We start from the raw sequence: 12,787 nt of genomic DNA on the forward strand, positions 1-12,787 counted from the left end.
TATTGTCATAAACCATGTCCTAGCACAAGCATAGAGTTTAGTTGGAATGGTACAAGAAATATTAGTAAATTAACAAAAAAAATCCTAATATTAAGAAAAAAAACAGTACATTAACATATTCGTATGTACTTAACAGTGGAAACAAAGATTATAGACAGAGGGAATACTTCTAACAAAAAGCAAATTAATGACTCAGCGAGAAATATATTGATACTTGATGAGATTTTCGCATGCTCGCTAAATAAACGAGAATAATCGTAAAAATAAAAACAAAAAATAATAGCAGAATATTTAGGTTATATTCCTATATATAACCTATGTTTTATTATAAAAGTTTAAGAACTTTCTATCAGTCAAATAATTTATAAATTCGTTTCAGTAATTTCCGTGTTAATTTGTTACAAATAAATAAAACTATTTCTTTTAACAATACTATAGTATAAATTAGGCGTAGGTGGTTCTTCTTCGGTGGTTCTTACGGCAAAGAAAAACATCGTGATGGAACCTGCACATATCTGAGAAGAGATTCAATCTGTGCAGTCAACCAAACCGATGTGGGCCATCGTGGTTGACTATGGCCTAGGCACTCTTAACATAGAGTAACAAGCCCTTCTGTGGGAACGTGTAGTGTGTCGATGTGTATAAGTTATATTACAATATGGTTATTGAATCATATTCTACGATTAAATGGCCACAGTTTGCTCATTTCTAAAGCAAAAGACAATGTATAAAAGATACAGATAAATAAAATTTATTACTATTGAATTTTCCCAATTCAAAATAAGCTTTCAATATAGAATTTTTATCAAACGCAAACATTATTCATAGCAGCAAACAAATAGATTTACTTAACACGAAAGGCCCGATTTATATGCGGACGTAGAAAAATCCAATTTCCTGAATAAAAATCTCCATAGTAGACGAGAGCTAAATCGAATAAGCCATGTATTGGCCAATTGTTTTGTGTGGAATTACACGCGGAGAAATATGTTTGAGTTCTCAGTGAATGACGTAAAAATTGATTTATTGTTTTCCCATTTGGATAAGGTTTCCAGACCTTAGTTTAAAAAATTAGTGCTTAAGCTCTTGATTTTTCACCAGGTCTCCAGATATAAAGTCATCGTTTACAGTTTTCTTTTAGTTTCAAGTTTTTTAATTCCTTATTAATAACAGTAAATAAATCAATCGCAAAATAAAATAAATTCATGTCAAGACAAGAAGAAAATAAAGTATTGTTAGCTGAAGAACTTAAAGAATGATAGTGGAATGATGCCTTTATAAGAGACCGCAAGCTCATTTCGAGACACACTCGCCACCAAACACTGAAGCCAGCGGAAGCTCTGCCCGTTTGACTAGCCAAAATAATAAATCATTTTAACTCTGATAGGTGGTTTTTAACAGTGGTAGAGCCCGCTTTAACATCTTCGCACGAATTGGCCCGGCTCGCCCGTTGAAATACCACGACCACACAGAAGACAGACGTCAAGTGGAAGCAATTCCGCGTTTCATCTGATGAGGGTGCGTCCCGGAGGCCTAATTTAGTCCTCTTTCCCTTCCTACCTTTCTTCTTATAAGGAAAGGATGGGAAGTGCAAGTGGACTTTCCGGATGAGGGGATGCATGGAAATGTTTTCTTTCTGTGCATCCTTTCCTCCGTCGATTAAAGTTAGGCAACGCATATGCAATTGGGTATGTCTATGGACAACGGTCACTTCGCTATTTCAGCGATTTCAGGTGGCCGCTCGCTCGTTTCCCACTATAATTAAAATTAAAAAAAGGCGATCAAGTTAACGTTGTATTTCTAAATCATTTAAGTGTTAATTAAATTTATTCAATTCTGTTAGTTTTGTTATTAAATCAGAGAAGTAGTTTAGTATCTTTAGTATAAAGTATTATATTATAGTATAAGAGATTGTTTTTTTTTTATTTTCTTTGTTTCTGATCCCTAAGAGTATGATAAATTTGTATAATAAAAGTATACGTGAAAGTGTAATAAAAATCTCATTTAAACTTATTTAATTAGGTTCAAAAATGTTTCATAAATACGTATGAAACGGCCACAAACATTTATTTAAGTCTTAAAGTAAACAGGCAAATTAACTCGTTGCAAAGTGCACATAGAAGACGTTGCACAGTTTAACAAGTGAAGCTAATCCATACATTTTACACAGCTCTGACGTGGAGCAGACGAAAACACGTTCACAACAAGCAAATATATTTTCCTAGCGCTAAAGGATCAATTTATATGCAAACGTATGTATGTTAAGGAAAGTAATTTCCTGCGTACAATTTGGAGATTTTTATTCCTAGAAATAACAAATATAATATATTATTTTATTAATGTAGTGGAATATTGATTTATTACCAATAATATGCTTTATAAAGTTACTAGCTTACGCCCGCGATTCTGACTATACAGAATAAAAAAATAATCAACTTATTTGTTCTTACAGACTATGTTCTATATGTATGCCAAATTTCATCGAGATCCTATCAGCCGTTCTGGAGATACCTTCAAACAAACATCCACGTAAACGTTGGCTTTTATAATATTAGTAATTTTAGACAGTATTAGTTAGAATCGTTTGGCGCGAATGACGTGCTTTCGTTACAAAGTCTAAAATCAGAATGAATAGGGAGGGGACATAAACGTCGACATTTTAGTAAGGCTAGTGTTGAGTCAATACACTGGCTCATTTTCGGATTTTCTTCCTAACAGTTAGAAGTAAGATTTCGTTTAATTCTTAGGAGTCTAAAATTTTTAACAAGGTATTTGAAGTTAGTAAAATTATATATTTTTTTTTACTATAATAGTTTTTTTCATTTAGTTGTCCCATGGCGTAAAGTAAGATTGAATACCCAGTCGGTGATTTTTTACCGCATTATAATTATAAAAATCACTTGCAAGAAAAGAAATTCAATCGTCAGGACATGGCATTGTGCCAAAAAAGTATTTAATAAACGATGCTATTATATAATTGAAAGAAATAGTCATAAATAAAGAATACGGATGCCTTACAAAAGAATAGACATACCAAAAGGTTCAATCTATATTGAAAAGTATTTTCCTATGTAATAAAAACCAATCATCAAAGAAAATTAAACGTGATATTTTCTACATTCCCTCGATTAGTTTTCTTCGAAAGCCGCTTTATGATAGTAGAATTTTCAAGCAATAATAGCTTTTGTTAAGTTAGATATCGAAGGGTAGAATGAAATATTGCAGTTTTATAGCGATGCGAATTGAACGAAAGCTGATGAGGAGATTGCGTGCGACCTCGACGTCGGAATTGAAATCTCAAACGAACACATTCCTTCATTATATCCAGCACTTCATTTAATCGTTAAGAATTTTATGAATAATAATTCATAACGGAGACATTCAAGATTAGAAGTAGTAAAGAAAAACGTAACTAACCGGTTACTACTTATTTTGAATACAGCTAAATTATACTTCGACATATTATTTATAGCCTCGGAGTAACTTAGTATCATCTACACCAGTCTTTCCCAAAGTGGACGATAACGCCCCCTTGTGGGCGCTGCAGGTTTCAAGTTGCGTGTTGTATTAAAAGTTTCGTTTAGAATTCTCCGTTAATATACATGTATAGGTCACAATAATTAATAAATTTAATTTGAAGTTATAGTGGTTTTTAATTATGTGAAAATATGGGGGCGCTAAAAAATATTTATTCTCAAAGTGGGCAGTAGACAAAATAAGTTTGGGAACCACTGATCTACACTAAGGGCGTACCTGAGCGAACACTTCTCTTATTGCGATGATAGGTAAGCCTAAAATTTGTTCATTTTGATATAATTCGGAATCGTACGAACTACTTTTGGCTTCTCCAGAGCGAGACAAACGTATGTATATCCCTTTATTATATACATCTTACTAATGTTATAAAAGCGGATGTATGGATGTTCGTTACGAGCTATCTCCATAACAGTTGCGTTCATCTCGCTGTGATTTGGCATAGATTTTGAACATTGTCTAAAAGAACACGTTACTAATTAAGTTTTTTTATAATCTCGCGCGTACGGAGTCGCATGCGACAGCTAGTTATATATTGTCGCGTTTATTGAATATTCAACTTGGTTTGCTTTTAAATAAATTCAAACGATATTAACATATTTTTTTCAAAGTCTGCAGTATATAGCATGTTGTAAACGTAAGGTTAATTCACGTTACGTGCTCACAGCTTGTTATAAATGAATTTATATATTTAAGTACAACATAAATGGGAATTAGATAAGAAATATGTTGGCTAAATGCAAATATATTTTATTTATGTAAGTTTCGTTAAGTTCTTACTTAAATGTCATCATTTAACTTAAAGTTACTTTTTTATGCCTAGTAGCATTTTTGTCAACATTATTAAACTTGACTTTTAGGTAGGTAAGCCTTACTTTTTACTTTGTCAAAAATGCTTTTTAAGCTTGTGCTATCTAGTTGACTTTAAGACTCTCTGTATGAAAATATATTGACGTATTAGTTTTTCTAAGAAAAACATCCACGCATACCACCTACAGTTCTATTGATTTTAACTTTATTTTGAAATGAATGAGTAAACTATTGGTGAAACCTTTTATGAGCAAAAAAAGAACTAACACACAATTACACTAATTTTTTAAAAACAAAAAACTTACGATCAATATTTGCTGAATATGCTTGTTTGAAACATGGTGTAAATTAGTTTCGATTGGAACTCTCCCAAATAGATATCAAAGTATCATCATCAGCTTACTATACGTCCTCACCGAGGGGCTCGGAGCCTACCCTAAGTTGGGGGTGATTTAGGCCATAGTCAACCACGCTGGCCCAATGCGGGTTGGTTGACTTCACACATATCTTTAAATTTATTCGCAGATATGTGCAGGTTGCATCACGATGTTTTCCTTCACCGTAAGAACGTTGGATAAATGTACATATATAAATCGAAAATCGAAAAACACATTGGTATATGACGGGATTCGAACCCAGGACCTGCACATTGCAAGTCAAATGCTTAACTCCTGAACCACCGACCCTCTATCAAAGTATACCAAAACGAAATAACTATAAATTACTATTATATCTTCGTAAACGTTCACTATAACAGTCGAAGTTTCGTAAACAAAACCCCCACTTTCCTTACTTGTAATTAGTTGTCCTAAATAGAGGCAGTTTTTGTTACATTTCTTTGAGAGAGGATAATCGTCTTACATTTATTATGAGTATACGAAGCATTAAATGGACGCTAAAATTGTGTTATGGTAAAAAATATTACATATTTAAATATCATTATTATCTTTTGATGTATAGAGACCGTGGTCAGGTCAGTGTGGCCATGTGGTCAGGACCGGTGTCAGGACCGTGCCAAATAGAGGCCGTGGTCTCTGCCTACACCTCTGGGTTACGGGCGTGAGTAATGTTATTGTAAGTTACCTGTTTTAACTTGACCAAGAGTAATCCATTACAGGCATTACATAATTTTTTCCTCTGAAGTTCGTTAAATCACAAGTTAACTTTAAAGTATCTAAAGAAATTAGACTGTCCTTGTTTAAAGCTCTAAGCCAGTTTTAATTAGTTTTTAGTACTATAAATTGACAAACAAGCAAGCGGCCAACGAAATAGCGAAGCGACCACTACCTTTAGACAAGACGTGTTAGCTTTTATCGTCATAGGAGTGACACTTGAAGAGGATATTTCCATTTCATATGCATCTCCTCGTCAGTCTGGAACATATTTGCCTAATATCTTAAACATGTGGTATATTTATATACTAGACAATATCTTCCCTTTATGAAATGAAATGATTTAAACCAGATTCTATTTAAGCTTCTAAAATCATATCAAATGACCAATCGATGTCAAAACGTCGTTTAAAATAGACCAAAGTTACAACGAGACACATCCAATATTCATTAGACACGTTTAATGAAACGCCACAAAGTTTCACTATTTCTTTGTTAAATCTACGGATATCGAAAACCACTAAACGGATTTCAGTGCTAACTAGCTACTTGAGTACGGCACATAAAATTTTATGCTGAGTCTTTAGCGGCGGGAGCATTCGACACAAATGTGCACCAAGTCGAAAATGACACCGCATTACTGGCTCCATTGATTTCCTTCGATGAGATATATCTCTAATGTGGGGAATATATAATTTTTGTACATACAAACTTACATAAGATATACTGATTTGATATCGCTATTGATATGGAAGCAACTAGAAATCGCATGTAAAATAATAATAGCAGTTTAAAGCAGTCATAATTGTTTCATTTTGACTTAATGCCATACGTCCCCGTAGTAGGGTCTATGGCGTCTACAATGCACTTCCAGTACACTGTATCTTGGGCTTTACGTTTCATCACGTTAATTGTCCATAATTAAATTTTTGATTCACACTGATAGCGTTTATATATTGCTAAGACAGAATGTCATAATTTTATAAGCAATAAAAATTAATTTAATAATTATTATATTTTTACTCTTAGTAGTTTTCGCCCTCGACACCGTCTACGCCGAATTATAAAAAAAAAACTTAATTAGTAGCCTATGCATTCTTCCAGACTATGTTCTACATCTACGCCAAATTTCAACAAGATCCATGCAGTCATTCCGGAGATATCTTCAAACAAACATCCATCCATCCAAACATTCGCCGCAAGGACGTTCATTTCTCTACAGCCCTGATCACTGGTTGCTAGTCATAAGATTTTGTTGCTGGCGTCGCAGTATTTTTATACAAAAGGCACATGAAAGGTTCCCAATATGTGTTCATTATCATCTCTTATCATCCGCAATTAAGCATGAATATTAAGCAAAGAATACAAAGATAGGAGGGGCAAGGTTAAGAAAGGAGATAAGACTACGTTGAAAACTCTGTGGTACTAAATTTAAGTGATTATTTGCTTTGTAATGTATGTCGTTGTAACAAAAACAACTGTTCAAAGATATAAGCATTAAAAATAATATTTGATAATAAAACGTTGCAACCGCATGAGATCTAGCGTTATAACGTTCACTAATGCAAAAACTTTTCTCTCTCGTAGCGAACAAACAAACATACGTATAGCATCATATTTTTTTATGATGATATGATTATTTATTTTTTTAATTTCATATGTTACTTTATGTTGTACATCGCTTTAGATTTTTTCTATATTTTCGAGTTTGTTATAAAGTAAGAAAGTTTTGTATTTAATTAGAGTTTATTTAGTTCAAATCAAAACTTTGAAAATCGTTGTTTTAAAATTCAGCTAATAGACGACATTTCGTCCATTATATCCTCATTCATCAAAGTTTCTTGTTTTTTTTTTAAATTTTAGTTTTGGTTATGAAATATTAAGATCCGAATTTGTGATATAATTGCCATATTATTGATAGATAATAATATTTTAACATTTATATTGAAATTAAATCAAAGAGTTAATTTGAAATTAACAAACTTATTTGAGTTATACTTTTCTCTCCATCAAAATTTTAAAGATAACTTTCCAAACCAAAAATTATCAAACAATAATAAAGTAAATAAATAATTAAATTACTCGTACAATAAATTAAAATAATGTCAGTCATTGAAACACAAAAAAAAATAACGGAGAAAAAAAACTGTTGCTACCAACCTGTCTGCAAATACACGTAGAGAAGAAAATGTTCATGTCCATAAGAAATGTAACTAAAAGTTTATGGAACACTCATGCCACTTTCACACAACAAACACGAAATATACCGTAGACGTTTGTGACGTCCGACCTCCACCGTAGTCTGTCGTAAACTGAGCTACGAACCCCAACGTTCCAACTTTGAACTTATCCCTCGGGTTGTGTCGGCGGCACTCGGGTGTCCGTTGCATCGTGTTTTTTTCTGTTTCACGTATTATTTTCGTTAATGTAAAATGTATATCTTAATGTAAAATTAACTCAATTTATTGATGAAAACAAAACCTCAACCATGTAGCTATGAAAAGCGCCTTTGAAAATCCGATCTAAATTAAGACGAACAGTTCAGTTTATTTTTCTTAAAATAACATAAATGTAAGGCGACAGTATCTCAGAAATCTGCCAGAGCTTCATAAAATGCTGATAAATCACTTTGGGTCGCCGTCGATTCGTGTTTATACTGAAAATAGATATTTATAAAGATACATCGAAACGTTTGAATTATATATTGTTACTATCATTGTACTTACTTCAAATTAAACTTTAACATCGTTTACATGACATTTTAGGTTTGTTTTCTGATAAGACATAAAAAAAGAAACATTTTGTTTTTGATCCTGTATTTTGTTGTGTTATTAATTTAAATTTTGAAGTATTTTCTATAAACATGAAAGCGTTGGAAAGCGAATTGTCCTCTTGTGTGCCATATCTCAATAAAGCTCTCGACTCAGCAGGAGTTTGCAATAAACGTTCTTCCTTTATAAAGATTTATACGATCAAATAACCTTTGACATGTATTGTTGAATGGATAATAACCATTAAGGTTTTACATACCTTAAAACCTTAGTATGAACTTGAAATTATTTGCTAATTATCATAGTTCATACTAATATTATAAATGCGAATATTTGGATGTATGCATGTTTGTTTGATGGTATCACCAGAACGGTTAAGCGGATCTCGATGAAATTTGTTTTACATATAGAACGTAGTCTGGAAAAACACAAACTAATTATATTTTTTAATTCCGCGCGGACGGAATCGCAGACGACTGCTAGTATTACAAGATACTTTACGATAGACAAAAACAAATAGTGAACGACGGGCCGCGTCCGCGAAATAATACCAGTACCACTCATCCTGATGAAGTGCCACCGATGGGCTCGAAACTAGTCGGTGACGCCACCGGACGTATATACGTGAGTGTTTAGCCGTGTTTATATATCAGTTAAGAAAGAAACACATTTTTTACCAACCAGATACTAGACGAGAGAATATATATAACAGATTTATAACAACAATTAAAATAAAAGTGTCAAAAGAAGCCAGCTCATTCTATGCAGGAACGGTCTTTATAGTCCCTGCGCTGGTTTACAATTGGCTCTTTTGCATCCAGCAGAATAATAACATAAACATGGGAGGGATCCTGCCTAGTATGTTATATATCAGCCTCTTACCAACTGTAAATAACTGCGCAACTTGTTGATTATGTATTGGAAGACGCCGATTCTATATAACTTAACAACGTAGGTTTAAATGGTTTTAATAAAACGTATTTATCTATATGTCCACTAAAAACATTACCCTATAATTAGGGCAAAAACTTTCGCTATAAAAGTGATGAAATAAAAACATTTTCACATCATTAACCACCTTAAAGTAAATGTCATCTTAAGTCGCATTTCCACTGATATTTTTTTGCGTCCTACGCAGACTTATCCTTATGATAAATTACATAGCATTATTCATTAAAAGCTAGTGGAACAATCTTTCATATTCGAGTGATTTCAAAAGGCTTAACTGTTTGTGAAAAAGTTCAAAACCTTAAAGAACTTTTTGTCAGGTCCCGAAGCGTTTCTGCTCAACTGATTCTTTTATAATTCAAAAACATCTGCATCTATTCGTGTATCACTAATTGGAAGGTTTTTTTTCTTTGACCTTTAGACGTATCTTTGTCAGTTTGATGGGTTATTTATTTTTGTCATCACAGTAATAGATGAAGCATAACCTTCATATCCCTTTTTAAGGAAAGTACTCGAATGTATGAACGAGACAACTCAGTTTTCTCGAATTACGACAGTTAATGAACACTCGTATCGAGAAAAATATTGCACAAAGTCGGATACTATCAAATAATTTGACTAAAACGTAAATTGCCATAAAGTCTTTTTTTTAAATAATTTCCAATTCTAAAAAACTTTTTTTTTTCTTTAAAATATTAGCTGCTACATGTTTCTGGGTCAAAGTATTCATAATGTTTAAAAATTCATAACATAATAATTAACACAATATACACTCGGGAATAGCAGTTTCTCTTATCTGGTTGAGTGGACTTTACAAGCCATTTAATATTCCTTATGTCATATTATACACACTGACCATAAAGTAGTCGAACTAAAATTGATTACCAAAGCGTAAAGCTGATATATTTAATACATCCAATTAAATAATTAATCGTATTGTAACTTAAAAGTGGACTAATTAATATAATTAATATAATTATTAATTAATAAAATAAAATTTTGTACACTGTATTTTACAAAGTAAAAACTGTTCTATAATATTTTTATGATAAAGTACAGTCATCTGCATAAATAAGTATACAATTACAAATATTTAGAAACTTGTATCTGCCGTAAGTTTCGAAAATACTTACACACGTATTCGTCAAGAATTTCAGAGATGGAAGCATAAATACTGATTCGTGTATACATACTTTTAAAACTAAATACATAAGTTTCTGAAGCTTTGTAAATGTATACATATTTATGCAGCTGACTGTACATATTTTCATCATTTTGAAGAGTAACAAAATAATTTAGAAGCGTATCCGACACGCACATAAAACAGTAATGATGCTCAGATTACGCATTTTACAGGTGTTACTTGCTTGGTTATAACTTGAGATGCTAAATTAAATTATTTTAATACATGTGTCTAAACATAATTTTAACTGAGTTTTATTACATAACGTAACAAACGGGTACTTAAAAAAAAGGAAATTCTATTTCCTATTTTTAAATGAAAACTGTACGATCTACAATCAAGGCATTTAAAATGTGCTAGCATGAAGTGAAACCTTAAATTATAATTTAATTCAAGGGCTTATGGTTGACCTTCTAGGGCTCTTTCTGATTAAACTTTATTAGATAGGCCAGCCCATCTGGCTTTGTTCACAAACGATACCATCACAAGGTCATTTTTTACAGAACATAGATATTTAAATGGCTGTCTAGACGGAAAACTACTACTATTCAAACTGGATAGCTAATTATAACACTAATTATGGGTTTCCGAAACCAAAATCCCCTTTAACATATTGCTATCTTTGTTTTGTGATAATGACAATGATGATAAGTTTTGTATATCTTGGTCTCAGAAGTACATAATAAAATATTGTAAAATAACTTAAATATGACCTGAGTGTGACTGTATAGGGGTTCCGTACCTCGAAAGGAAAAAAACGGAACCCTTGTAGGATCACTTTGTTGTCCGTCCGTCTGTCTGTCAAGGCCCCTTTTTTGTAGTAAAAAATAAGCTTAATCAGATAAATTGTGATTGCTGCATATAACTTTACTGAGAGCTTATTTATGTCGACATAAACATATAATACAAATAAAAAAACATTTCATTTATGTAAAGTTTATATTAAAAATGACTCTGGTGAAAACATTTAAAAGCACTTTTTCATTTAATTTTTTTATCTTGACGTCTCAACGACACTTCAAATGTTATGTCACGAATCTGCTTACAAAATATTAATTTACGAAAGAATTTCATTATATAAATTTACATTTTAAATATAGATAAACAATAAATATTTAATTTAAATGAGTGAAAATAAAACCATCACGGATAAAGATGTTTTGGATGCAATAAAAAATGTTTTACGAAAAAGTGGCGATTTGAGTAAAATACAGGCTGAGGTAAAGAATTTATAAAAAACAATCTTACTAATATTATAAATGAGAATGTTTAGATGGATATTTGAATGTATCTCCAGAACAACTGAATGAATTTCGATGACATTTGTCATACAAATGGAAGATTGGAAGAATACGAAGGCTACTAATTATGTTGTTTTTTAATTCCGCGCGGACGCAATAGTAGGCGACAGCTAATATTAGAAAAAACTGTATTTATATCACATTTAATTTAATGAAAACTTAACCACATTACCATGTCAAATTCTTTCTGTAATTGACTTCTAAACGTGAGCTTTAGCCTCGAAGAATACATTTAAAAAAATAAATTAATAATATTTCAGATGCGAGCCAAAGTTACAGAAATTCTTCAAGACAGACAATTCACAAACAATCCAGGTTGCCGTAACTTCTGTCCACCTCCACCTACAGCCGAAGTACTACTTATTAATGATTTGATAAAAGAATATTTAGAATGGAACGGTTACCTCTATACATCCACTGTACTTACCTCAGAGGCTGCACTGCCAAAAGAAAAGCGAACTAGAGCCGAGTTATGTGCTGAAGTGGGGGTCAAAGATGACGAGAAGTCGTCAGCTTTACCACTGTTAACGAATATCGTAGCAGCATACACGGAACGAATAAAACGCAAGATAAGCAAGATTAAAAAGGATTGTACATAATTTGTATTAATATAGTCAAACCCAGATAAACGACAAACCTTAAGACACGATAGTCATTGTCTGGTACCGACGGATGACTTCTATAAACAAGAAACTCAGATTACAAAGAAACATCGATAGGCAACAAAAATATCTCGATCCTTTGGATTCTCGCTTATCCAGCTTTGACTGTATTATAACTTGTGTATACAGGATGTTTGTTTATAAATCAAAGCAAAAACTTTTTACAAAAATTTTAAGTGAATTATGAATGTAAGTAATGTCTTTTATTGTCTCTTCATAGAAAAAACGAGTGAAAGAATTTTATCAATACTACACAAATTTATAAGTAGATTAGCTGTCGCCCGCGACTTGTCCGCGTGGGATTAAAGATAGATGTTGGCCGATTTTCAGACCTACTTAATATGCTCACAAAATTTCATGAGAATCGGTCAAGCCGTTTCGAAAGAGTATGGGAACGAAAATTATGACACGAGAGTTTGATATATAAGATTTATTTATTTCTTTTCCATTCTTAATGGCGTTAGCC

At 32.2% G+C, this 12,787-nt stretch overlaps 2 protein-coding genes across 4 annotated transcripts in view; one reads left to right on the forward strand and one right to left on the reverse strand.

Annotated features, from left to right (window-relative positions):
• The window catches only part of LOC106119934 (acid sphingomyelinase-like phosphodiesterase 3a), a 30,871-nt gene extending 23,117 nt beyond the window's left edge, over positions 1-7,754 (reverse strand). For all 3 annotated transcript variants that reach the window (XM_013315072.1, XM_013315080.1, XM_013315063.1), the window contains exon 1: positions 7,617-7,754. The gene's annotated coding sequence lies outside the window, so the exon portion shown is untranslated. The remainder of the gene's footprint in view (positions 1-7,616) is intronic.
• Positions 7,755-11,380: 3,626 nt separating this feature from the next.
• On the forward strand, positions 11,381-12,470 carry LOC106120297 (lisH domain-containing protein FOPNL). The gene is made up of 2 exons (XM_013315612.1): positions 11,381-11,578; positions 11,920-12,470. Exons 1-2 carry the CDS (start codon positions 11,483-11,485, stop codon positions 12,256-12,258), a joined length of 435 nt encoding a protein of 144 aa, XP_013171066.1. The 5' UTR covers positions 11,381-11,482; the 3' UTR covers positions 12,259-12,470.
• The last annotated feature ends 317 nt before the right edge of the window (positions 12,471-12,787 follow it).

Source organism: Papilio xuthus, unplaced genomic scaffold, assembly GCF_000836235.2.
Source record: "Papilio xuthus unplaced genomic scaffold, Pxut_1.1 DF829129.1, whole genome shotgun sequence".
In the NCBI taxonomy this organism is placed as follows: Eukaryota; Metazoa; Arthropoda; class Insecta; order Lepidoptera; family Papilionidae; genus Papilio; species Papilio xuthus.